We start from the raw sequence: 26,974 nt of genomic DNA, 5'->3' as shown, positions 1-26,974 counted from the left end.
CTTGTCTTATGCTGGGAGAATGTCTTTTTATTACTCGCACGAAAGCATGAAATGATCGGGCATGTATGCTTTAGCAACAGATTCGTCCATGAGACCATGAGATCTGTGTATGGATATAATGCAAAATTTAGCACAAAACACTCAATAACAAAACATCTCACATACAAGACTGAGCATTTTAGCAACTGCTAAAAGACTATTTCGAGGATCATATAATGTCTAAGACTGGCTCCATTACTGTACTTCATGCAGGAGTTAAATATAAAAATATATTCACACACGGCACAAGCACAGTAAATCTTAGACCCTCTTCTTGCTGGCCTTCACTAAGACCTTTAGCAGCATAATAACATTTTTACTTCACAGCAGTCATCAGTTGCTCATATGAGGCGTTTACCTCTCTGTGGGTCAGGTGTGACCTAAGACCTAGAAATAAAAGAGTTTAAAGCAATGGCTTGATTGCTCACGTCAATTAAAACTACTGAACAGAAATTACAGACTTCAGCACAGCAGAATCTGAAAGCAAGGCCCCTCTGCCGACCCCAATCTGCATACTCTGTAGTGATGACTATAATGATGGAAACGGAGGTGACCAATGGTATGCTGTTGCCTGCGTCGACCAGCGTGTGGGGAAACGCTTCGGGCTGTGGGTGTGGGGACAGTGTTGGTCTCGAAGGCGCTTGGAGAACGAGTCTCTATGACGCCAGCTCCACGGGGCCCTCCTCCTCCGCGTCGGCCCGGTTGGCACGGATCTCCACCAGCGTGCGGGCGAAGCGCGCCCAGTCCTCGCCGTGCGCTGCCGCCAACTGTGGGCCACAGGGGGGGGGAGAGAGCTTCAGTCCACGCACCCGCACCGGTCCTCTCCGCCAAAACCACGCGCCCGAGACCTACATGACTCATCAGGACAACTTATAATGTTACAGCGGAGGGGAGGGCAGCCCGTCTGTGCACTGTGACAGTGGAAAAGAATGGTAATCACTGTTTGGCCTTTGGATGCTTAACATTTATGCAGAGAGGAGATGGGCAGTATAGGGGGGGAGGGATGGGTGGGGGGGGGGGGGGGGGGTGCTGTCACGTTCCGCTCAGAGTCAGATGAGGAGAGACGACCGACTGCCACCAGGGCCGCGCAGGAGAGACGCGCAGGCTGTAATTAAGCAGGAGTAGAGAAGTGGGAGGAGATGACAGCCACGTCTAAACCAAATGCCGAATCAAGCCCTTTTACCGCCCTGCTGGAGGCCTTCACAGAAAATCATTAGGACATGACCCCTGCGAGCTCCTCTGAAAAACACCCTCATACTCCAGCTATGCACATTAGATGCTCATAAAACCAACATGCAGCAACTGGGTTTTAAATATTCCAGTGTATGTAAAAAAAAAATGAGTGAAAACATTTCAACTGTTAAGAACGTATTTCTGCATAACTTGGGCTGTAGATCAGTAAAGCGATATTTAAGCTACAGAGTATGTAACATGACTCAGAGCCAGTGCATGTTTCCGAGACCTCAAGCAAACATTTAAAAATGGCACAAAGGGACCTCCGTGGTTGGTAGCAATGATACTGTGAGAGTGCACGAGTGCCCCCTGCCATCCTCTTCCCTGAGGACATAGGCCATGTCGTGGGCTGTTTTTTTCCCGCCTTTATGGCCAGCTTATGGTAAATAAGTCCCCACTCTGTTCCAGCATGAAAGCCTTCAGCTTCACTCACGGTATTGATGACCCACCATTATCATCAAGCCAGAGCGACCACACGCCCAACCAGCGAACTCTCCAATTACCACACTGCGCTAGGCTAAAATTAGCCCTGCCCCACACACAAGGCATAAACCAAATTCCAAAAAAAAAAAAAAGAAACAACCCCCATGGCAAACATGGGAGTCATGGAAGCTTGCTGCTCTGTGGCCGTGGTTAGGTCATGCAGAGGCTGTTTTTCAAATAAGGAGGGATGAAGAAAAGCACTGAAACCCAAAGAAGGGCGACGGGGCTGCGGGGCTGGTAAACACAGCGGGTGTTTAGTGTGACGGGGAACAGAGGGGCATTAATGCCCTGCCAGGAGTTCTGCTGCCCTTCACTGCCCCACAGTCCCAGCAGAACCTGAAGACTGAAAGCTGATGGTTTTGCTCAAACTCCTCTATGGCAAGAGCTGGTAGACCACGAACACAATTCTGTAAGCTGAACGGCGGACATCTAAACATCAAGGTGCCTAAAAATGAATTATGAAGAGTTATACTTTTCTCTTGGGAAGGAATTAGTTACTATTTATAGATTTTGTTGGATTGTGTCTAAATAATGAAATGTGTTTTTGGTTGTGTTACTGTACTGGCTGATGAGGTATTAAAGCAGTTGCAGCTTACCTCTCCAACATCGTAGATCCAGAGACGCCCTTCGGAGTCTCCCACGGCCACCTCCTTGCCTCCCGAAGCCCAGCGGACGCGGTTCAGAGCGGGGGCTCCCTCCACGGTCACACTGGCTGTGGGCACCTGGGACAGAACAGAGACTTCAGACATCTGCTGCCTTTACAAATCTCACATCTCTGCAGTGTTTGTGCTGGAAAAGCCAGTTTAAAGAGATGCCTTTCATTTTTCCAATGACAATTCACATATTGTACAAATATGTAGGTCATGGTAGAAGCTGCGTGGAGTCCATGAGAGGAGATAGAAAGCTGATAATGGCAGTGTGTGAGGAAACTGTCACCGTCCACCGTGCCACAAGAAAACACAGCTAACACTTGAATCAGCGCATATACATCAGAACGGAGCAACACGCTTTAAAACAACACGTCCAGCTGTAATCAGCAAAATAGGGACACAAAGGAGAGACAGAAAGATTAAGGCACACAACACAATCTAGCCCAGTGTGTGTGTGTGTGTGTGAGCGCGAGAGATACTGCAGTCTATTACTTGTGACAGCTGGGACAAGCCCGACGCATGTCGTCAGGGAGTGTGTGCGCGTCGGCAGTGTGCGTGCGCTAATACAAAAGCGTCCAGGCTTTGAGAGGAGCTAACCACAGACTGAGTGCTATTAGCGAGCAGCTTCCTCCCAGAGTCAACGGCAAGGTTAAGCTGGCTGCTGGCTTCTCCCCGCCTAAATTGGAACCAGCCATTTCCACAGACTGCTAATGGTGTTATGGGTGAATTTCTTGAAGTTGATGATGAAGAACTGTTGGTGGTTAGGTAGCTCGCACTGTGTGTGTGTGTGTGTGTGTGTGTGTGTGTGTGTGTGTGTGTGTGTGTGTGTGTGTGTGTGTGTGTGTGTGTGTGTGTGTGTGTGTTTCCGACACATCAGTTTTGGTTTTGGATGAGTCAAGGAAACTGTAAAAATGCTGGTCTACCTTTATCACAAATATGTCTAATGATATTATTGTGGCTGATATGAGGTTGACGATACATAACAGAGTATTTTCTGTGGATTATATGCTGCTTAATATGACAATGCTTATGCTATGCTTATGATATGCTTCATTTTGGCTCATATATTGTTTATAAATGTGAAACAGCAGAACTCCCCTGAGTGTTTCACGTTCCTGACCTGGACCACTAATCCAGCAGCTTAGCGTTTCCCTGCTAATACACACCTGATTCTACACACTGAGTTATCGTGGAGGCCATCACGGGTGCGGCCGTGTGTGGTGGAGCAGGACCAACCCAGCGTGGGCCAGTCATGGGCACTGTCTCGTGTGACAGCACTGATGGTCTCAGTGGCTGAGTGGCTTTTAGACATTTAGTGCAGTTGTTGGAGGTCCTGAGGCATCATGACCCCAGAGGACCAGATTAAACCACAGAGCCGGGCTGCCGCCCATGGGAACTTAATGACTCTGGAGCACTGGGGAGAGAGGAATCCACAGACACATCGGAGTGATTATACTGTAGACCCTGTGTGTGTGTGTGTGTGTGTGTGTGTGTGTGTGTTGTAAGAGCGCTAGGGGAGAGTTTAGTGGGAGCTGTCAGAGGGCTGATTTAAGGGCAGCCTGTGGGTAGACACCCACACAGAGTGAAGCCTGTTGTTGTTTTGATGCAGCTCTGGCCTAGTAAGACTGTGTGCGTGCGTGCTTGTGTGTGTGCGCGTGCGTGCTTGTGTGTGTGTTTAGGGGGTGTTAGTGTGGCCTAGAGCTTGGCCTGGGAGAGCCTGAAGCCAAGGTGGGCGTGTGCAGCAGGTGTCTGTGTGTGTGTGTGTGTGAGAATTACCTCAGTGTCATTGTTCAGGTTCCACAAATCCAGACGGCCCATCCCGTCCACTGCAGCAAACAGTGCAGGGTGCACCGGAGACCACATGACATCGTACACGTAGTCAGCGTTGTCCTCAAAGGAGTACAGCGGCTTGTTGTGCTGGGGGGACACAGAGCAGAGAGGACAGAGAGAGAGAGAGAGAGAGAGAGAGAGAGAGAGAGAGAGAGAGAGAGAGAGAGAGAGAGACTGAATGGGAGGCAAGGAGGCAAAACAGGAGGAGGTTTCACAGGAGAGAGAGAGAGAGAGAGAGAGGGAGACGGAGAGAAAGACGGAGGGAGAAAGAGAGCGAGGGAAGGGTAGAGCAGACAGAGTGGCGCTGCAGCAGCCTTGGGGCCTGTCTGGGAACAAGCTAATTAAAACCTCTGCACACTCACACAGTGTCATAAAAAACACGAGATGAAAGTCTCTCCAAGGTGTACTGTAACCTTAGCGTAACAGCTGTCTGGAGTATGGACGAAAAGAGAACAGAAGGAAAACAGAATAAGAAAAAGGAGGGAGGGAGAGAGAGAGAGAGAGAGGGGGCGGGGATGAGAATTCCTGAGGATGACTGTGCATTCCGGACAGGTACGGAGGAGACAGCAAGGTGGGAGGAATGTAGCCAGTGTGTCTAGCAGCACTCACACCACAACACACTAATGAACAACTGCAGAGAGAGAGAGAGAGAGAGAGAGAGAGAGGAGCGCCCATGCACTCGTAGGCATCCGCCCTGCACGAGTGTGGCACACCACAGTCAGCGTGTGAGGTAAACTGCACCTCATACACAAGGCACGCTAGCAGTGTTGATCTGTCCCACAGACAGGTCATGTGAGGGAGGCCTGGTCCCCACATGTCCAGGGCAGTCATGGCCTGGTGGTTAGGGAACTGGTCCGGAGGGTCGTGGGTTCAATCCCCAGACCTGAGGCCATGACTGAGGTGCCCCTGAGCAAGGCCCTTAACCCTCAATTGCACACCTTTTGATAAATGCAAATGCAAAAATTTGATAAAAATGTAAGTCGCTCGTTTGGCGTTTGCCAAATGCCATAAATGTAAATGTAAATGTGCTCTGTGGGGTCCTAAACCACACACACTCCATATCAGCATAACCAGCAGCAGGTCACACACTGCACAGGTGACGTATACCTGCTGGACACCATCCACACTGTTCATACCTGCTGGACAATGCTGTGTGCCACAACCAACACAAGCTAAGCACTCTCACCAGGCTGGAGCAGTCGGCTACAGCAGATCTAATCCATGACACCACAGGCAAATCCTGCAGACGCCAGTCCTCAAACAGCCTCACCTCCTCAGAAGTCTCCTAGCTGAGCACTGTACATATATACATATACCCATATCTTAAAGGCCTGGATCACAGTTAAACACAGTATACAGTGTAAATCTAAGGCTTTTTAGAGGGGGGACTTTTCATAATTAACGGATATAATTACAAGGTTTGTGGAAAGCGAGTCTGCATCTGAGACGCCATTGCCCAACTCATGAGCTCGTCCTGGGCTGGTTCTTCCCACCTGCCTGCCCTCCTCCTGTAACATCCCCTCTCCGCTCTTCTGACGTCTCCCACTCCCCACATGCTGGGCGTCGGTGCTCACACGGGCCCTGTGCGGGCCGCTCCTGCCGACAGGCGCCAGGACTCCCCGGCGGGCTGCCCCAGCCCGGGCCACTTCATGGGCCGAACGCTCGTTAGCGCCGGCTGTACCTCAGCCGCAGTGGGACATCGGATCAAATCAGGCCACCGCTAACTTCTCCCAACCTCCTCCAAACCTTCTTCAGCCTCCTTGAGCTGGAGAATAGAGGCCTGCTGAGTAGCACAAGCCCCGGGCCCCTCCCGCTCTTTATAGGCCATGGACAAAATGCACTAACACCAAAGAGGAGAGAACTTCAGTTCTGATTATTCAACAACCAGACATGGGGGGACGTATCCCATAATGCCCATTATGTGGGGATAATGCTTCTGAATAATGGAAGAACCTGGCAGGATGTGACCCAGTTCCCTCACTATGCCTGGTCATCAGTCTGCCTGCATACACCTTTGAACCTAATTGAGGCCTCACCATCTGCACATCAGAACACAAACGTGTGCGGTTGGGTGTGCTACCACAGGTCTCTGGAGAAACCCTGAGCAGACACATGCAGTGGGTCCCAGCAATCCCAGGCAAGGTGTGCCCAGAGCACCCCGGGCAGGAGACGGGCCAGCATTCTTGCGGCTTTCCTCAAAGGAGAATGAAATTCCTCATCTGTGCCTGGAAAAACAAAGTCCACGCATCCAAAACATCCCTGGAATGGTTTCATATTAAAAACACCAAAATGGACAATGTACAGTATACTATTTTGATTTTGAATATTTTGGCTTTTAAGTATTATAATGCAATGTGCCTACACATTTGTAAGAGACAACACAAAAAAATATAAAATCCACAGCTGATCTACTTCTGGAGTACTGAGTTTGTCAGATTCAGTAGTCTCTGATTCCACTTCTAGACCAGTTTCAGTATACAGCTGCCTTTGTGTGCTTTGTTTGTTGTTTGTTGTTTACTTTGTTTGTCATTTGCTTCTCCATCGTGTCCCCTTCTACTTTTGTCTTCACCATTTAATCGATATAAATCAATATAATTCCTTCAAGCTCTCTCAGTTTTCCATTTCACTGCATCTCCCATTCTTCATATTTTCTCCCCTTTCCCTCCGTCTCTCTCCATCCTCCCTGTGGTAAGTGTGGTTGAAGCCCATGTCTCCAGACACGCAGGGCAGCATCTGAGAGCAGAGTCGCGTCAACACTCTTTCACCCCCCCCTCCCCACCACCTCTTTCTTTCTCTCCCCTCTCTGCCTCTCCTCCTCCTTCCTCTCCCCTTCTCTCTCTCTCTCTTTCTGCTGTGGTTTCAACCTCAGTCGAGAGGTTCTGTGCTCCTTCCGTCCTCTGCTGGAGGGGCGAGTTTGAGGCTACCGGCACCTCTCCAGCCCCCCCCCCCACAAGCTTCCAGACCAAGACTGCAGCACGCCAGCACGCTGCTCCCCGTCTGTCCCACACACACACGCGTCTGTCCCACACACTCTCCTCACTCCCAGCACTACTATAGTCGACACACAGTATGCTAACATGGTAAACATGCAGTGGGCCTTCACGTCACACAGAGCACAGCCGTGTAGACATTACGTGACGATTAGCTTAAGCTTAAGCCTCCGTGTTTACCTTTGTGCTCCAGAGTTTGACGGTCCAGTCGAAGGAGGAGGTGACAAACAGGTGGGAGAAGTCCATGGGGCCCACAGCACTGTGGCAGCTGATGCCGGTCACAGGCCCCTGGTGGCCTTCAAACATCTCGCAGATGCCAGCTTTACTGCAGCACACACACACCAGTACGGTCGAACCATGATTAAATGTCTAATGTGAGACATTTAATTTATTTCAGGTACTGGTTGGTATTACTATGTTGGTCAGAGCTTATTCTGAAGATATTCATATTTTAATCCAGGTGAGCTGCATGTTGGCAGCATCTGGCAATGGGCATAATGACAGGCTGTAGTATGTCACCGCTGGTGTTTACCATTGCAGTGGAAGTGATAATTAGAGCTTCTGTGTGGGTTGGTAGTGGTGAGGGGTGGCAGGATCACACCCGACTCTCTGCTATCAGAGCACACGGGGATGATGACAACCCTCTCAGCTACTCTCCCATCTACCCACCACTTAAGCTGAGTGATCATCTTAAACGGGCAAAGGCTGAAGGTTAAACCTTGTAAGTCTGTCTATATGTTAGTATACTGTTATGGGGAAACTTCTGAAGGAAAACTTTTTTTTATTGACAATGCGTTGATTTCTTATGTATTGAGGAAACACTGAGAGGCTTTGGTTTATGGTCCAGCGCAGCACTAACAGTGTTGAGTGAGGACTGGTGTTGAAGGCTATTAACAGGTTCAATAAGTTCTTATTAGCAGGTACGTCTTCCATTTGAATTGCTCGTATGGCCACTGACAGGTCACGTTGCAGTTGTGTAGATGGAGAGGTCTCAGAAGATTTCAAGGCCATAAGGCCATGATATAGTAGCATAGTATGGTATGGGGAAGGCATGTTAGATCCATCACTGTGACGACTGTGCTAAGTCTCGAGCTGACATCACTGGGTTCTTCTATATAACTGCTGCTTTAGTTAAACTTTCCTAAACTTATCCTGACCCTTCCTGCTATCTGTATTATAGTACTGATCTACTTGTCCATTGGGCAACGGTGAGTGGAGGCCTCTATAGGTGGGCAAGGGTACCAGCCTGTCATCACGTTTAAGTGTGATAGTCATGCCAAAAAAGCATCATAAATTACAATTTACTGTAAAAGCCTTGGCGGCCTGTTACACACAGCTATAGAGCAGGCGCATTCAATAAAGGGGCCACAAAGTGTACATGCATGCATGTGTGTGTGTGTTTGTGTGTGTGTGTGCGTGTGTGTGTATGCGCGTGTGCACCACTAACCTGCCATGTCTGGATGCCGTGTACACTGTTCCTTCCTCGCTACCCACAATATAATTATTGACGTCTCCCGCAGGGAAAGCCATTCCAGTCACAGCTACTGGTTTAGACTTGTTATATACCAGTTCCATACTCTCCTGCAACACACCCGCATGCTTCAGAAGACCTCATACAGGGCTAAAACAGCTTGTCTATATGGAGTAAGATATTACTTTAAGATTTTACTCAAAGTATTGATCATACAGCTTGCAATAGCAACTTTAGAAGCTTGAACTAGTGTGCAAATGTAGGAGACAGAGGTAGAAGTATTAGCAGAGCTGCAGAGGAGTGTGTGTGTCTGTGGGTGAGAGGAGTGTGAGTGTGTCTGGGGGTGAGAGGAGTGTGAGTGTGTCTGGGGGGTGAGAAGGGTGTGAGTGTGTCTGGGGGTGAGAGGGGTGTGAGTGTGTCTGGGGGTGAGAGGGGTGTGAGTGTGTCTGGGGGTGAGAGGGGTGTGAGTGTGTCTGGGGGTGAGAGGGATGTGAGTGTGTCTGGGGGGTGAGAGGGGTGTGAGTGTGTCTGGGGGGTGAGAAGGGTGTGAGTGTGTCTGGGGGTGAGAGGGGTGTGAGTGTGTCTGGGGGGTGAGAGGGGTGTGAGTGTGTCTGGGGGTGAGAGGGATGTGAGTGTGTCTGGGGGGTGAGAGGGATGTGAGTGTGTCTGGGGGGTGAGAGGGGTGTGAGTGTGTCTGGGGGGTGAGAAGGGTGTGAGTGTGTCTGGGGGTGAGAGGGGTGTGAGTGTGTCTGGGGGTGAGAGGAGTGTGAGTGTGTCTGGGGGTGAGAGGAGTGTGAGTGTGTCTGGGGGGTGAGAAGGGTGTGAGTGTGTCTGGGGGTGAGAGGAGTGTGAGTGTGTCGGGGGTGAGAGGAGTGTGAGTGTGTCTGGGGGGTGAGAGGGGTGTGAGTGTGTCTGGGGGGTGAGAGGGATGTGAGTGTGTCTGGGGGGTGAGAAGGGTGTGAGTGTGTCTGGGGGTGAGAGGGGTGTGAGTGTGTCTGGGGGTGAGAGGGATGTGAGTGTGTCTGGGGGGTGAGAGGGATGTGAGTGTGTCTGGGGGGTGAGAAGGGTGTGAGTGTGTCTGGGGGGTGAGAGGGGTGTGAGTGTGTCTGGGGGTGAGAGGGGTGTGAGTGTGTCTGGGGGTGAGAGGGATGTGAGTGTGTCTGGGGGGTGAGAGGGATGTGAGTGTGTCTGGGGGGTGAGAAGGGTGTGAGTGTGTCTGGGGGGTGAGAGGGATGTGAGTGTGTCTGGGGGTTGAGAGGAATGTGAGTGTGTCTGGGGGGTGAGAGGGATGTGAGTGTGTCTGGGGGTTGAGAGGAATGTGAGTGTGTCTGGGGGTGAGAAGGGTGAGAAGGGTGTGAGTGTGTCTGGGGGGTGAGAGGGGTGTGAGTGTGTCTGGGGGGTGAGAGGGAAGTGAGTGTGTCTGGGGGGTGAGAGGGGTGTGAGTGTGTCTGGGGGGTGAGAGGGGGCCCTGGAGCCATGCTGACCTGTGGCTGAGAGAGCATGTCCAGGCTCCAGGAGCACATCCTACCATCTGTGGACACTGTGATCAAATTGTTGGCATTCTGGGTGCCCACCACGTTCACACAGTACACCGGGTGCTGCAACGTTAGAGGACACAGAGATTACACTTTACACATAAGGTACTATACTGTATATTTTTAACAGTACACTTGTGTTCTTTTGGCCAGTACATGCGAACTATGAGGTGAACATCCTGAAACAGCCTCCACGCCTCCACGCTCTGCTCCTCTGCCCTTACACATGCACAATACCAGGCCTGTGCTCCATCAGCAGATAACGGATGTGCAGCAGTGCCTTACTTAAACTTGGCACTGGCATCTGCTGCTGTGCAAATACAGTTGATTGTGTGAATCCATTCTGTCATTATTGCCGTCAAATTGATTTTTGTTTTTGGCCCACAATGGGCCCTTTGAGAGGGGCGGGAGGGCCGAGCTGGAGGTCGGCACATAGGCTTTCATTATTGAGGGCACGGGAGTTTAAACCCTCAGCATGTACGGCATTCAGGGGCCGCGTGTGTGGCTGTGCAGTACAATGCGGCCCATGCACCTCCTCTGCCTCCACCTCTGGCCTGTGGAGCGAGATGGGGCTCAACTCCAACTGTACTGAAAGGGTCTACGCCCAGGACGCTGTAGTGGTGCTAAGAACAGTCTTAATGGAGAGGCTACTCTTTCGAAATACCCTTGGTCTCTGGAGTGAATGGGAAACTTATCAACAGCTATCCACAACCTCCACAACAACGAGCGTGCTGGCTGAGAATGCTGGGAGTTGCGGTCTTTGGCTGAGGTAGAGGGAGATCCTTGCAGTGCATTCTGGGTGCTGCGTGGGGACTTACAGTATGCGCTGCTGCAGAGAGCGGCGTCCTCTGGACCGGCGTCCTCCTGTGACTACGGTTGTCCCAGAGCACGATCTGCCCCGAGTACGTGCCACCCACCAGCAGGTTGGGATGAAATCGGGCAAAGCCCACCGACACCACGGGAGACTTGGGATGAGAACAGACGACAAGATAATTAGGACAGGGCAGAGTGACTGAGAGAAAGATAGACGGAGAGCAAGAGGGAGGGAGAGAGAGGCATGCTGCTGATGAGTTCACTGTAAAGATCTTGCGCAGGGGTGGGTTCGGGGTGAGGAACGCCACAATGCAGGGGATTGTGGCCACAGCGGTTTTATATTACAGCGCCATAAGCAGCGGGCAGTGAAGCGAGGAGCGTGCCTTTTGTTGTGACAGCCTTGGCCTTGAACTTCCCCTCTGTCTTCACTTTTATTGAGTTCTTCGTTCCTCCTGAGTGGCCATCAAATGAAAAGCAAAGCTCGCGCTTTCGTATTTTCACACGGATCCCCTCGATGAGGAGCACGGGAGACGCAGACGGCGGGTTCGAATCCCGCGGCCGCTTCGCTGAGCGTATTTGCCGATTATCTCCACGTGTCTGTTACCCCACGGAGACAGGCTGAGGTGTCCCGGGGAGCCGGGCGAGCGCAGGGACAGAAGCGCCGGGCGCTTGTTTTCTTAACGCGTTCCTGCCGTCGGCAGAGGAGAGGAGCGAGGGAGAACGTCTCCGCCTTTCACTGCGCCAGCTGCGGCCGCCGAGTCATGCACCCCGAGTTCATTTTAAAGTGACTGGAAAACAAACCAGAGGAAAAGAAAACATGCTTCTCTCTTCCGTCTCTCCTTCCCCTCTTTTAAAGAGCACGGCTTCCCAAGATGGCTCGGGATCCGCTTTAGCATGTGACGTGGTTTTTTAAAAGGACTTAAAATAAACCCAACTGGCTGGGTAAAACCCAACTGGTTGGGTAAAAATAAAGTTGAAGCGCAGGCCATCAAAGAAACAAAAAAAGCTCCCAGAGTCGGTTTGTTTTCACATGGGACGCTCAAACAATCTGGTTTAAGATTTAAGATTGTTTGAAAACTGATTTGACTGATTGTGTGACTGACTCAGAAACCACAACTGGGACAGATACTGAGGAACATGATATTGTGAAATATAAGTCACAAAATAGATAATGTGTATTGAATTGGCTGTCACAGCTAGAGAACAACCCTCCCAGGGCCAACATTTTAGAAATGAAAATGAAATGTCTTTTAAGAACTGGAAAGAGTTTCAGAACTTCTCTTAGCCTGTTCCTTCTATCACCCAATCACTAATCTGATTACTGGACCTTCTTGAATAAGTGTTTCTGCTTCATACTGGTGATCAGTAAAGTAAAAACACGAGGGCAGTGCAGCATCAAGGCACCACTCTCTCCTCTCGCCTGACCTCTGAACTCTCCTTACAGTCTCTGTTGCTTTGCCAATCTGTCTTTGTCTCTCTGTCTTATTCCTTCCTCTCTCCAGTTTCATAAGATCTTCTTTCTACCTGCTTGAGTCATGCATCAGGGACACGCTTTGCCAGACCGGAGCTTCGTTACTGGGCTAATGAACACAGGCCCAGGTCACCACAACAAGAAGGTAATAACTCTACTATGAAGCCATTAATCAGAGCTTTAATGAAGTATGGTAACCTGATACCGTCTCTCGGGAGACCCAGACCAGGGAGGAGGCATTGAGCACCAGCCCCCTGCCTCTGCCCCTACCACAAGCCCCCACTTTATCCAGAGGCTTCCTGCTCTCAGCCATCACTACAAATATCAGGATCACACTCTGGATGTGACTCAGTAGAGGAGACGAGCTTCATTCTGACCTGGCAAAAGTTTTACAGAGAGAATCTTCATTATCTGTTTGGAGTCAACGCACATGATGACAACACAGGCGGTCAAGTCATTTTAGAGAGTTATCAGAGAAACTTTGAAGTATGGATGTTGATACTTGAAAATGTCCCTTGTCCCAGTTCTTATTTGAGATTGCATACTCACAACTACCCCGACATGCAGGGTGGCCATATGTGAATTCAACAGAGCAGACATTAGCTAGAAATTGCAATCGCACCGTTTCAGTTTTGTGATAAATAAATCCGCCAGTGATCTCAAAGTCATAAACAGATGATGTACGCTTTAGTCATTACTGCCACCACATAAATCCAAAAAAGATCCTTCGCTCTACAGATAAATGAGACAAGTCATATGAGCTCTCTTTAAAGTCAGAATCTAAACATGGCAGAGATGCTGGTGGATGAAAAGCCCGTGGATATTCACACCATATGGAGAACCTCACATTCAACCCTATCTGCCCCCTCATCTTAACTAGCATAACTATGTGACTGAGCTCCTTATACATACAGGGAAGCTCAATAAACACTAGGCTCAGTGAAGCAACACAAACAGCTGCCACGCTACTGGAATTAGCTCAATTTGTCCCAGTAGGCTGTTTTGCTGTCTTGCCAAACAGGAAATTAGGCCCTGCTTCATAGTCTATTCTGTGCATGTATGTCATCAAACATGTGGTTGTCTGTTAAAAGGGTCTTGTCTTTGTGGTAGTTCAAAACAGTATTAATATCTTCTGTAATATTTTTAACCAGTTTAACTAACTCAGTTGTGCATCTTTTAACCAACTTGGTCATTGAAACTCAAAGATTCGACTGAAATGGGTCATTTCTCACTGCACGCTCAGCCAGGGGCCCTCCTCAGTAAAAACACAATCTCACACCACATTTTCCACCTTGCTGCCGAATATAAATGGTGGCATGGAAAAAAAGAGAGAGAGAGAGAGAGAGAGAAAACCCTCGAGAACGTCCACACCTCCAAGCTTCAGACGAGCGAGTTTTAATCACCGATCCACACTTTAAACCCCTTTACCAAGCCTAAGTGCTTTAGACAGACAAGGTTATACTAATGGGAAGTCTTCTGTATGGAATAATATGCTGCGCTAAGGCGTGATGAGAGATGGTACGAGGAGAGGGTTTGTGGAGGGAAACACTCCTGTCTTTGTACTCCCTCTTTGTTTTGAGGAGGGGAGGTGGGGTTGGGGTGGAGAGTGGAGGGGGGGGTGGATGACCGCGCAACAGACAGGGACATTCAGCAGCGCCAATCCACACCGCGCCTCCTCCCTCACCGCCACAATCATATGGTTCCCAGCAGAGCTTATCAGCTCCATATGCAGCGCTCCGTCTTCCTCCGCCGGCCCTAACTCACTCGCTCCGCTCCTCTCTCCTAATGGCACCCCGCGGATTTTGTCACTCTGTGGTCGCTGGCGCGGGCCGCGTAATACCATATCTCCCTCTCTCCGAGAAGAAAGGAGAAAGAAGTCTGAATGCGAGCAGTTATTCTCTGTCTCATTCTCTCTCTCTCTCTCTCTCGTTTGCTCCATCAGTCCATTCTCTCAGGCTTGTTTTTCAAGACGAAGATGGTTTTGCAAGGCCTCCTGATAAACTAAAGGAGCACAAACCTCCCTCTGTGTTTGATCGTATATGCTTCAGGTATTTGATAATAATTATGTAAACCAATTTGACCCTCGTGCTATACATACTGAACATAAGCAACGGGACAGAACCGATGTCTCGCCGTGCCCTTCCACCGAACTGGTGCGGTTAATTAGGACATGTTTACCGTGTCTGTTTCCTCATCCTAGAAGTTTACATTTAAACCAAAAGCCAAGATGAAAGAAGCACCACCACCTGCAGTGGTTCTGTTAGGGACACGAGCAAACCCAGCGCCCAAACCCAAACAGTAACAGCACTGGGACAAACGTTGGCCACAGGAAGCGTAATAAACAGATGGCTAGAGTGGATGCCACCTCTCTTACTGTCTCTTTGAGCTGAGCTGTTTTAAGGCATTTCCACACTTTTGGCACCGATGCAGCCCCATCCGCTGCCATTATCCAGAGAGGGCCGCTCTCCAAACTCTATGAATACATCTCGCCTCTCAGTCGTGCTCGCGGTCCTGAGACTCTGGTATCCTGCAGTGCTTCACCCAGACACTTCCTGGGGAAAATACATGAATGATATTGATAAAATCCCAGCGGCAGCAGACCGGAGCTGACAATATCTGCAGGGGCTTGGGGGCTTTTTTTTTCCAGGGTGTGTGCTGTTGATGTGCCCCGAGATGGCCCATCGAAGGAGGCCAGCTGGGCATTATGGGTAGAGCTGGGGCGTGTGTGGATGAAAGGCCCAAGAGAGTGGTGGAGGGGAGAGTGGGGGAGCAGACCAGCAGACCAGCAGCCCAGCACCACACAGCACAGTTCTCCAGGCCACGGAGTGCTCTCTGGAAGTAAAGGCAGTAACACCACGGACATCTCAGCGAGAACACGAAGGAGAACAAGGTCATGAGATGATTGGGGGGGGTTGTACTAAAGCAAGTGTGGGAGTGAGGCAGAGAGAAAGAGAGAGAGAGAGAGAGAGAGAGAGAGAGAGAGGAGAGGAACAGGAGAGAGAGATAGTGGTAAACACGGAGGCATCCGGCATACAAAAGGCTGTGGGCAAATGTAAAAATGGCGATGAACTTCACAGAGGGGCCTGCCAAGGGAGGGTGGAGGGTGGTTGTAGGGCGGGCGGAGAGGTGAAGAGGAGAGGGTGGTGCCCGGGCATGTGGAGGAGTGTGTGGCTTCTGCAGGCGCACACCTCTGGGGGCCCGGGGGGGGGGGGGGGGGGGGGTGAGATGGTGTCATGTGGTTTTCGGGGGGATGAACAGCAGAACATGCTCACACATTAAGCTCCATCTGATCCCTGCCTGACGGGCGGAGAACGCCTCTGGTTGGAGCCCTTGAAGGGGGTGGAATCCGCGCACGGCGCTCTGAGCTCTTTCATCCTGGGCCAACAGCGCAGCGCCGCCCCCGCTGCTCACCAGGCGATCGCAGATCGAGATCATCTCGACTTTCCGCAGCCTTCCCCCTTCCCCGCTCGGTCTCTGTCTCTGCCACCCGCTCTCCTCCCTGGCTCCGCACAGAAGGGCTCTGAGGGGCCATTTTCTCAAGTTTGCCCCCTCCTCCCTGCCCTCCTGCAGCCGTGGCGAACAGTTGGGGAAGCAGGAGGGTACAGGCCTGCACAGGGACGCATCACAGCCAGACTCCATACCCATCATCACCCGTGTTCTCACAGATGCTCACCACACTACAACTTCCTCCACTCTCATTAGAACCACCAGAAACACCAACAGTGGTCTACGGTCATTCTCATTTACAAAAGGCATGGTTTCACATCAGTTCTATCCCAAGCCAGTTCTAATTTTCAGATAATGTAACAGTAACAACAGTATTTTACAACACAACACCCTAATCAATTGTCAGAACTTGCTACAGTTAATTGCAACACTAGATAATACCATCACACCCATGACATAATGCAGTGATCCGACACCCTGTGAAAACTACTGCTACAAAGGAATAAAGATAGTACCTCAAAATGCCACAAGTCAGATCTATAATGCTTAAAAGAGTTATGTGCCTCCAAGCAACTAGGAGCAAGGTACAGGAGTGTGTGCATGTGAGTGTTCGCCTGTGTGTTACATTGGTTTGTGTGTGTGTGTGTGTGTGTGTGTGTGTGTGTGTGTGTGTGTGTGTGTGTGTGTGTGTGGGTGTGTGTGTGTAAGCCGTGCTGGACGCAGGAAACGGAGCAGCACATGCGTCCATGTGGGTGGGCAAACATGTGGCTGGCGGGATTAGGAAGTGGTAGGCCACATCTTTTTATTACAGAAATGTCTCTATAATATCGTCCTCTCGTGGGAGAGAGGCGAGCCACACCAGGCTGGGTCTCTCTGACTCTGCCCAGGGGCTTTCACAATTAACGTCAAAACCATCCCCGGATTCTTTTTCACACAGATTTCTTGATTGCTTTCGTCCTGACTCAAGTAGACAGGTTCCAAAATATCACGTTCAGCTCATTTTCAGCTCCAACATCAAAGTTCATTTTCCATTTTCAAGTGGTCATATATAGTGCCACGTTCCTCGCGCCTTACACGCCTATCACGTTTTATATCGGTTAATTTCTGCTCTCCTGGTCGTGGCTTCTCTGGCGGGAGCACCGTGCTCACCTGACAGTGGTAGATGTACTCGGGTGTGGTCTTCTTGAACTTCATATTCCACACTAAGGCCACACCATCTGGCTCATGAGGGGCATCCTCGTTGTTATTATAGGAGGCCACCAGCAACTCTGGGTACTGGAGAGAGAGAGAGAGAGAGAGAGAGAGAGAGAGAGAGAGAGAGAGAGAGAGAGAGAAAGAGGGGAAAATAAAAGGAAGAAGATAGTCGAGGTGAGTAAGAGCACCATGACAGAAGTGCAGAAGGTTTGTGGTGAGTGGTCAGAACTGAGGGAGGATTCCTTGTGAGATGAGGAGGTGCTGACATGTAGGTCAGAGGGAGAGGTCACTCTACCTGAGGGGACCAGTCCAGACAGGTGATGACCCGATGCTTTGACCAGCGCTCATCATAGAACAGACGACTGAAGGACAGACTGGACCCCCCCTGTAGGTCTCTGAGACAGATGAAGAGACAGGTTGAGGGAGCTCATAATTATCTACACCATTCTACTACCAAACCAATTCCACTGATCTCAAACATGGCGGGAGTTTGGTGGCATGCTTCATAAATAACCAGGATTAGATACAGATCACCGTGCATGTTGGTATGTTGTGTACCGGCATATTTTGTGAGTGTATGTGTTAATAAGAGACTGTGAATGAATGAGTTGTTTTGAGAGCATTTCTTTGAAGAACAAAGGCCCACCATGCTTGGGTCCAATCTCATGAGTCATACCGACACACTTGTGTGTACACACACACACACACACACATCCCAACATGCACATGCATGTCCTTACCCCTCTTTTTCCTCAAGGTCTCGGCCGCTGTAGTCAAAGAAGATGTTTTCATCTTCAGCGAGGGCGCGCTCCATCACACGAATACTGCGCTCGAAGAAGATCACAAACTCCTCAGAGTGCAGGAGCTGCTGCTTCTCCTCCTCCGTCAGCTCCCGCGGGTGGCCTAGAGCGCGCGCGCGCGCGCGCACACACACACACACACACACACACACACACACACTCAAACAGATGTAAAAACACACACATACACACAAACACATGCACAAACACACACACAAACATAAACACACACATACACACAAATAAATACGGCACCACAGTGTAAATAAACACAGAAATAAAAGCGTGGTTACACACACGATGGGACCAGGGAACTGGCATACGGTGTGTGCAGCTACCAACTCTAAAACACAAACTAAACTGTTCTAGACCACAGAAGTCATAGCAATAGGACATAGGAAAGAACAGGCACTATACAAATGAGATTAGCCAAGCAGACGAGCTAAATCCAAACAAGCCCCTCCTGTGCTTCTGCATGCATCAACAGTGACCCTTTAGCATCATGTGCAATTATGCCAATTACAGAGACGAGAAAACTACAAAGAAAGTAAACAAACACACAAATAATAGTGAATAAACAAATAAATACATCAGCAAGCACATAAAGCCCTTGGCAGCCTTTGTCTCTAATGGCGCATGGCCACGGTTTTTTTTCCTCCTCCTTTTTGTTATGTTATTGGGTTCCACCATTTTCTCCCAGACTATTAGGGGCCCTTCACTTTGATCTTAGACCACTTGATTCGCGTGGCCATTTTTTTTTCGTTCTTTTTTTTTTGACGACTCATAAGGAAAACGAAGGCCTGATCAAAGTAGCGGGCGAGTCAAAGCCCCCGTGTGCTTTCACGACTCGGCCCTGGCGACGGCCTCTTCCCCGGCCGACTACACTTATTTACTCGGTACGAGCACACAAAGAGCGCACTCTCTGCGCCCTTTGAAGTCCCCTCACAGGGGTCAAGTGACATTCATTTTGAATCGGGCCCGAACCACAATGCCGCGGGCTGATAAGCGGGATCCGCGAGCGGGGAGATTGGTATCTGATCCGGTGGCGGAGGTCACACGCGACTAGCCACGCAGCGCCCAAGCTATGAGCCTGTGTGGTGAGACGCTCGCCCCGCTAACACCGGCACCTTGGCGGAGGAGATCAGCGGTACGGGCCGCCATTAACACTATCCCGTCCCTTAGAATCTCATCAAGTGTCTACTGCTCACGCGGGACACTTGGAACGTATCGCTTTCAGACTTGGACTGTCCTCTCACTGTTCCCACTGACACACTGACACGCCTTTCGGCTGTAAGGAAATCTGTGTACACAACACAAGCTGTGCAACACACTTTAATGTAACCTCATCATAAAACTGGTGGGGACAGATCACTTAGTTATACTATATCATGGTAGGGAAGCTGTGAATGGCAAACCTCCAGTGACACATTACACACCACCCACACTCGATTAACAAGATTTATTTATTAAATACACGTCTGTAAAGGCACTAATGCACATTTGTTGCTCTGCAGTTTCTGTTTACCAGTCAGTATTTGCCCACTGAAGCAGTGTTGACCGGGTATTTGTGGCTGGTGGAACCCAGCAGTGGCACTGACACATTATTAAACCACAGCAACACTGATCCTGACACATACCAGTACACCACGACACTGCCCACGTCTGGTATGAGCAGTGATGACAGTGGTCATGTGGTCAGAAGACGCAGGTGAACACAGAGGGTTGCAGGTCTTTGCCTGCATGATATCGGATGAGCTATAGTTTGAGATCATACGTTGATGCGTAAGTGTACCCACACAAAATGGCCCCTGACTGTAGGTGTAAGGTGTGTGAATGGAGTTAATGCTGTCTGATATGAACACCATGGTACTGTGGTTAAATGTGACATGACTAAAGATTGGCTTATGTGATTCTGATCAACACTATTTACGTTTGTGAATGTGGAGCTTCATGACACCCACAGAGCTCATACTCACACACACACACATGCAAACACTCAGACACACACGCCCACATATACCCACCCATGCACCCCCACACACCCAAACGCACATACATACAGACAGACACAAATGCACAAATCCACACACACACCCACATACGCACCTACACACACACACAATCACACACACCCACGTTACCTTGCTTTATGTCCTTGCTCTCATCATCTTCCAGTTTGTCAGACTCCAGGCCTGCTTTGGGCTCAGCATTATCTTCATCCTCCTCTTCCTCTTCTGCACACACAGACAAAGAAAGGTCACGTTCCTCGGCGCCTGTGGCATCTGCCACGACTGAAGCCCCGCCCACAGTGACCCCGCCTGAGCTCTGGCCCCGCCTGCATTCCCAATAATGGCTCACAGATCTGCTGTACCTGACCCTCCTCAAGATCCCAGACAGCGACCACCTCGCATTCGCAGCACAGACATCACGGCCTCCCATTATAGTGGCGGCCCGAGTTTGTTTTGGATCAACACGGCTGGCTGTTTTTTGAGAGGGTTTTCACGAGCATTTGCACAGCTGCCTTTTTTCGCCACCGTGAGCCAAAAAAATAAACAACGTTGAGTTGAGTTAAAAAAAAAAGAAATTGCCCACGTTTCTGAGGAAACATGTGTGTTACACGTGTGTGAGTACATCAGGACGTCTGTTGGGAGGAGAAACTCAAGATAGCCCACAAGCTCCAGGAAGCAGAGGGCTGTTGAGTGGCACGCCTCCTCCCCGCTCCCCCCTGACCCCACCCACAGCTGCTCTGGGTCCCCGGACCCCCGAAGACTCACCCCCCAATTAACCCAGTCACCCGAGTCAAAGAAGCAGCCTGGTGCCGCTCACTCCCAGACACCTGCCTCCCCCACCTCCGCCCCCCACCACTGGGCATGTATTCCTAACCCCCCCCCTCACCCTCCTGACCCATGTCTGCAGATGGCAAAGAGTCTGCAAAGGCACTGAATGCCCACCAGACACCTGTGGATGAGAACACACAAGGCCTAGTAGCCGCACGCTAACACACACACAGAGGCTCTGTGGAGTTGTTTTCTTGTTGACCCTGGGTGGCAGAGGTTAACAGGCTGGGGTCGGCCTGACAGTGGGTGCCCAGTTTGGGGGAGGAAGTGATCCCATCGTCCCAGCCATGGTGAGGCTCTCACACACACACACACACACACACACACACACAACACCAGGGTGTTTGAGTTCGCACCAGCTGAGGCAGAGGCCAGTGCCTCAGGCCACACTCAACAGTGATTTCAGCGCTACAGGAACGCCTCCTCTCGCACTACTGGGAAACAGATTTGGTGTGTTTGAAGCATTTATGGTTTTTCTCATGCAATAATATTTTCTGTATGTTTTAATGTTTACTTATTAAGTTAAACAACATGTTAACACACAAATATTCAGTGTTTCTGTAACTGCGTATTGTAGATGTTACTGAATGAACAGACAGCTAAAACCCCCATGGTCTTCTGGCTGGGTGACTTCTTCAGGTTTAAATCTTGACTGTGAGGTTTAATATGGCCATATCAGCGCTGAGACATTTTCTCGGCGAGAGGCTGTGGGTGAACTGGGACCAGTGACGTGATCGGGCCCGGGCCAGAGCGACTGTGGTTTTGCTGCTGAATGTGACCAGGCCTGCAAGCCAGAGACCAGCAGGGAAGCGAGAAGTCCTCCGGCCCAGACAGGCAGCCTGCCAGGCAGCCCAGACCACACCACAACACACCGCACCACCACCGGCTCCAACTCCTACAACCCCAAACCCACCCCCCTCCCCCCATCTTCCCTACCTCACTCTTTCTCCGTCTCCATCTGTTTTTCTCCTGAGCTCTGCTGGACTCTGAGGTGATGCTCGTCACACATGCAGCTCACTCTCTCCATTTCGGGGTGTGCAGCAGCCCCTCCAGGGAGTGACTGAAATAACACAGACCACGCGGCGTACCGTGTGGTTGGTGTCAGAGGGGCTACCGAGCAAAAGGAACAGAGCAGTCTGGACCCGGAGCCAGCCGTGACTTGACCTGGTTTGACTAGGCTCGGGGGAGGACACGGTCCGGGGGAACCGGGGAAAGCTCAGAAGGCTGCTCAGCTCGAGGTGGTCAGCCCAAGGAGAAGCACTGACCACAGAGACTGGGACACAGCGAGGCAGTCTTGATTCATAGCTGCGGTTAAAGAGACCGTAGGTTAGCCAAGAGCAGAGAGGCCTGCCACGGTCCCGGCTCCCCGCGGCCTGCTGTCCAAGCTACAGTCACGCATGTTTTCATGACCCTAGCCCTGCAAAACATCAAAACATCACACTTGACATCTGAGGTGGGGCGAACTGCAAACTCTATTTCAACAGGAAATATCTTAGACAATCTATAAATTAAATCAACTCCTAACGCCATAATAGTTTGATTTAAAAGTGAGTCGATCCCCCCTGTGCCATTAAGATGATATTGAACTACTGCCCCATGGGGTGTCTGGGTATTAGCGAGAGCTCTCAAAGCTGGAAAAGCACAGGAGAAATGAGAAGGGGCAGCTTTAACACAGTCCCTGTACTCTATCCAGCGGCCGTGTAATCCCCGTCACGAGACGTTTTCCCCCGCACCCGCCGTGTAACGCCGGCCGGCTCGGCGGGGCGGCACATTAAGCGTCATCCTCCCTGCCTGCCAGTCTGATGAAAGTGGGGGCCTGTGCGGTGTTGTAATGACGGGCCCCTCACCGCACAGCTGCGCAATCTCCCTCTGCCTTCCTCACGCTGCTAGAGTCAATTCCAATCCTCGCCGCCTCACGCTGTTCAGCACAGCAGCCGGGACGGCAGCGGCCCACACCCGGACCGGACCGGACCGGTCGAACCGGGTCTTAAAGCCTCGCGTGGCTGGACTAGACACCCGGCAAACGGACCACGCGGCCGTGCGAGGCCCTCGTCTCGGGACGACCGCACGCCGGGATTCACTCTCGCCGATCGCTGCCTTTTTATCTGTATCTTCAATGGAGATTCATTAAAGTAAGCGAGGAGGCTATGATCGGAGGAACCGGGCTGAAGATCTCAGCGCCACCGAGAGGCCCGAGAGGCAGAGCTGGTTAATGTGAGGCGATGCTGAAGACGGTGGTAGTGCTCACACACCTTCATCCCATCAGGCGTTAACACCCGAGGAGAAGCGTTTTAAACTGGTAGAGGGAGATCAAAGATTGTGCCCTTCAAATCCCCTGGCAGAGCTGAGGTGGGGCAGGCGTGTGTAGCATGGTGGATGATATTAAACCTGAAGCTCTCCTGTGAGCTGGAGCGCGTCCAGGGCGGAGGGCCAGGCCAGCCGCCAGCACCCGCCCGCTCGCTGACGAATGGATGTTGACACGGGGCGCTTTTACAAACGGTGAACGGTATGATGCCAAGCAGCAGGCGCAGAGGGGAAACGCACACGGGGTGATACCCCATCCATTAAACGGCAGGAGGATGCGACCCGGTCTTTCATCCCCGAGCTACGCAGCACCAGGCCTCCGATTTGGGATATGGAGCTCATTACACAATCAAAAAAATCCCCCCCCCCCCTCATCTGACAAGTGGGGAGTTTTCCCTCTAATGTGCAGAGCCGGGCGCCCTCAACGCGGAGAGCACCGGGACTGAAAGAGGGTGAGGGGTATTTCCGTGTGTGGAGGCGTGAGAGATGGTAGAAGACGGGGGATACCCCAGCTATCCAGCACATGAGCATACAGGCCCAGGCGTGAACTGGCACACGCCAGCTGTCTCTCTTTGGTGAGGCAGCACACACACAAGTCGCGCCTCAGAGGTTGTGTGTGGAGCCGGATACAGACCACAACAGAGGCAGAGAGCAGCGGAGGAGGCAGCAGAGATGTGGACATAAAAGAGTCCTCTAATGTGGCCCTGGCACGCCACCCTACACATGACACAGTCAACCAACAGCAGCACAGCACGTACACACAACCTGGGAGTCCCAGAACCTCCAGCACAGTCCACACACAGTGGGCACACACCTGGACCGCACCTGCATAAGGTTCATGCACTTTATGACCTGGCTCGGTCCACGTTATCGTCAGGGTCCTAAATGAACAGTATATTTTAATAGATGTAATTTACCACAAAGGAGTCTGAGTCATCTTTCAAAAGGACTTAGGACTGGTGACCGTAGACTGGGGTGACAATATTAAAGCACCCTCTACTTCATTCATATCAATACTGAACTTCCTGTTATGCATGATGATGACTGGGGTGCAAGTCCATGTGCCATGACTCATTCAGTTCTAGACAACAAAAGCTCTCTCTTTCCCTCTCACTGTCTCTCTCTCTCTCTCACTGTCTCTCTCTCTCTCACTGTCTCTCTCTTTCTGTCTGTCTCTCTATGTGAGAGTGTCATACTTTCTTCTGAAATCAAATGAAGACAAGCTGTGGGGTCAAAAATACGTTTCCTCCCACGTCAAACTCGTCAAACTCCCACAGCTGAACAGAGGGGCAGAGAGAGAGAGAGAGAGAGAGAGAGAGAGAGAGATAGAAAGAGAGAGAGCAAGAAAAGAGATAGAGCAAGAAAAGAGATAGAGTAAGACAAGAGAGAGAGAGATGGAGGGAGAGAGAGCAAAATAGAGCAAGAAAAGAGAGAGACAGACAGACAGACACACAGAGAGAGAGAGAGAGAGAGAGAGAGAGAGAGAGAGAGAGAGAGAGAGAGAGAGAGAGAGAGAGAGAGAGAGAGAGAGAGAGAATGGAGTCAGGGCCCTTGGCCTGTAATTGCCTCTCAATTTCTCTTCCCCTCGGTCTTCCTGCAGCTGTGTGGCAGCCTGAGGCCTGCAGTACACTGACTACTCCCTTACTCTCTTCTCATCATCATGCACTGTCCCATTACCACTGACCCACAATCAGTGTCCAACACCACTGTCCCATTACCACTGTCCCACCACCACTGAACTACAATCAGTGTCCAACACCACTGTCCCACCACCACTGACCCACAATCAGTGTCCAACACCACGGTCCCATTACCACTGACCCACAATCAGTGTCCAACACCACTGTCCCACCACCACTGACCCACAATCAGTGTCCAACACCACGGTCCCATTACCACTGACCCACAATCAGTGTCCAACACCACTGTCCCACCACCACTGACCCACAATCAGTGTCCAACACCACTGTCCCACCACCACTGACCCACAATCAGTGTCCAACACCACGGTCCCATTACCACTGACCCACAATCAGTGTCCAACACCACTGTCCCACCACCACTGACCCACAATCAGTGTCCAACACCACTGTCCCACCACCACTGACCCACAATCAGTGTCCAACACCACTGTCCCACCACCACTGACCCACAATCAATGTCCAACACCACTGTCCCACCACCACTGACCCACAATCAGTGTCCAACACCACTGTCCCATTACCACTGACCCACAATCAGTGTCCAACAGCACTGTCCCACCACCACTGACCCACAATCAGTGTCCAACACCACTGTCCCACCACCACTGACCCACAATCAGTGTCCAACACCACTGTCCCACCACCACTGACCCACAATCAGTGTCCAACACCACTGTCCCACCACCACTGACACACAATCAGTGTCCAACACCACTGTCCCACCACCACTGACCCACAATCAGTGTCCAACACCACTGTCCCACCACCACTGACCCACAATCAGTGTCCAACACCACTGTCCCACCACCACTGACCCACAATCAGTGTCCAACACCACTGTCCCACCACCACTGACACACAATCAGTGTCCAACACCATTGTCCCATTACCACTGACCCACAATCAGTGTCCAACACCACTGTCCCACCACCACTGACCCACAATCAGTGTCCAACACCACTGTCCCACCACCACTGACCCACAATCAATGTCCAACACCACTGTCCCACCACCACTGACCCACAATCAGTGTCCAACACCACTGTCCCACCACCACTGACACACAATCAGTGTCCAACACCACTGTCCCACCACCACTGACCCACAATTAGTGTCCAACACCACTGTCCCACCACCACTGACCCACAATCAGTGTCCAACACCACTGTCCCACCACCACTGACCCACAATCAGTGTCCAACACCACTGTCCCATTACCACTGACCCACAATCAGTGTCCAACACCACTGTCCCACCACCACTGACCCACAATCAGTGTCCAACACCACTGTCCCACCACCACTGACCCATCATCAGTGTCCAACACCATCCCACCACCACTGACACACAATCAATGTCCAACACCTTCCCACCACCACTGACCCACAATCAATGTCCAACACCATCCCACCACCACTGACCCACAATCAATGTCCAACACCACTGTCCCACCACCACTGACCCACAATCAATGTCCAACACCACTGTCCCACCACCACTGACCCACAATCAATGTCCAACACCACTGTCCCACCACCACTGACCCACAATCAGTGTCCAACACCATCCCACCACCACTGACCAACAATCAATGTCCAACACCACTGTCCCACCACCACTGACCCACAATCAGTGTCCAACACCACTGTCCCACCACTACTGCCCAGTCACTGTCCCATTGCCACCAACACATCACCACTGACCCACAGTCAGTGACTCACAGTCACTGTCCACCACCACTGATCCACAGTCAGTGACTCACTGCCACTGGCCCACTGTCTCTGTCCATACTACACATGTACCTGCAGCCCCAGCAACACTGCAACTGATTGTTCATTTAACTTTTCCGAGTTTTACATTAAAGAAATTCAGAGTAATTTCACTAGAGTAATTTCATCGAATTTTGATACCATGATTCAGAAAAACGAATTTCGAAAGAGTTCAAATCCACTTCAAACAAAGCTGTAAACACAGAGCTGTTTAGTGTGGTGTCAGTATTTTACAGATAAGCTCATCCAAACCATAACAATTATTTAGGCAACAGAGAGAGAATAAAATCACAAAGAGCGCATGACTAACTCTACTGGAAAAAAACGAATGTGCAATCAAACCACACATATAAATCACGGCAATCCTTTAATCCTTATCTTTCGCTCCTCTTTTTGGAAGACAAT

The 26,974-nt window shown here is 50.8% G+C and overlaps 1 protein-coding gene across 4 annotated transcripts in view; it reads right to left on the bottom strand.

Moving 5' to 3' along the window:
* dync1i1a (dynein cytoplasmic 1 intermediate chain 1a) overlaps nucleotides 1-26,974 on the bottom strand; it is a 44,410-nt gene continuing 17,436 nt past the window's right edge. For 3 of the 4 annotated variants that reach the window (XM_077008813.1, XM_077008812.1, XM_077008815.1), the window contains 11 exons: nucleotides 20,098-20,190; nucleotides 17,897-18,059; nucleotides 17,452-17,551; nucleotides 17,112-17,237; nucleotides 11,050-11,196; nucleotides 10,181-10,294; nucleotides 8,673-8,806; nucleotides 7,406-7,550; nucleotides 4,182-4,322; nucleotides 2,352-2,477; nucleotides 1-806 (listed from right to left, as the gene is read on the bottom strand). In XM_077008813.1, the coding sequence (XP_076864928.1) occupies nucleotides 696-806; nucleotides 2,352-2,477; nucleotides 4,182-4,322; nucleotides 7,406-7,550; nucleotides 8,673-8,806; nucleotides 10,181-10,294; nucleotides 11,050-11,196; nucleotides 17,112-17,237; nucleotides 17,452-17,551; nucleotides 17,897-18,059; nucleotides 20,098-20,190 (1,400 nt within the window). In that variant the 3' untranslated portion in view covers nucleotides 1-695. The other variant, XM_077008814.1, reaches the window with a different exon arrangement.

This window comes from Brachyhypopomus gauderio, chromosome 6 (genome assembly GCF_052324685.1).
Source record: "Brachyhypopomus gauderio isolate BG-103 chromosome 6, BGAUD_0.2, whole genome shotgun sequence".
NCBI lineage: Eukaryota > Metazoa > Chordata > Actinopteri > Gymnotiformes > Hypopomidae > Brachyhypopomus > Brachyhypopomus gauderio.
Note: the sequence above shows the minus strand (reverse complement) of the source record. Positions and strands in the feature narration are given on the sequence as shown.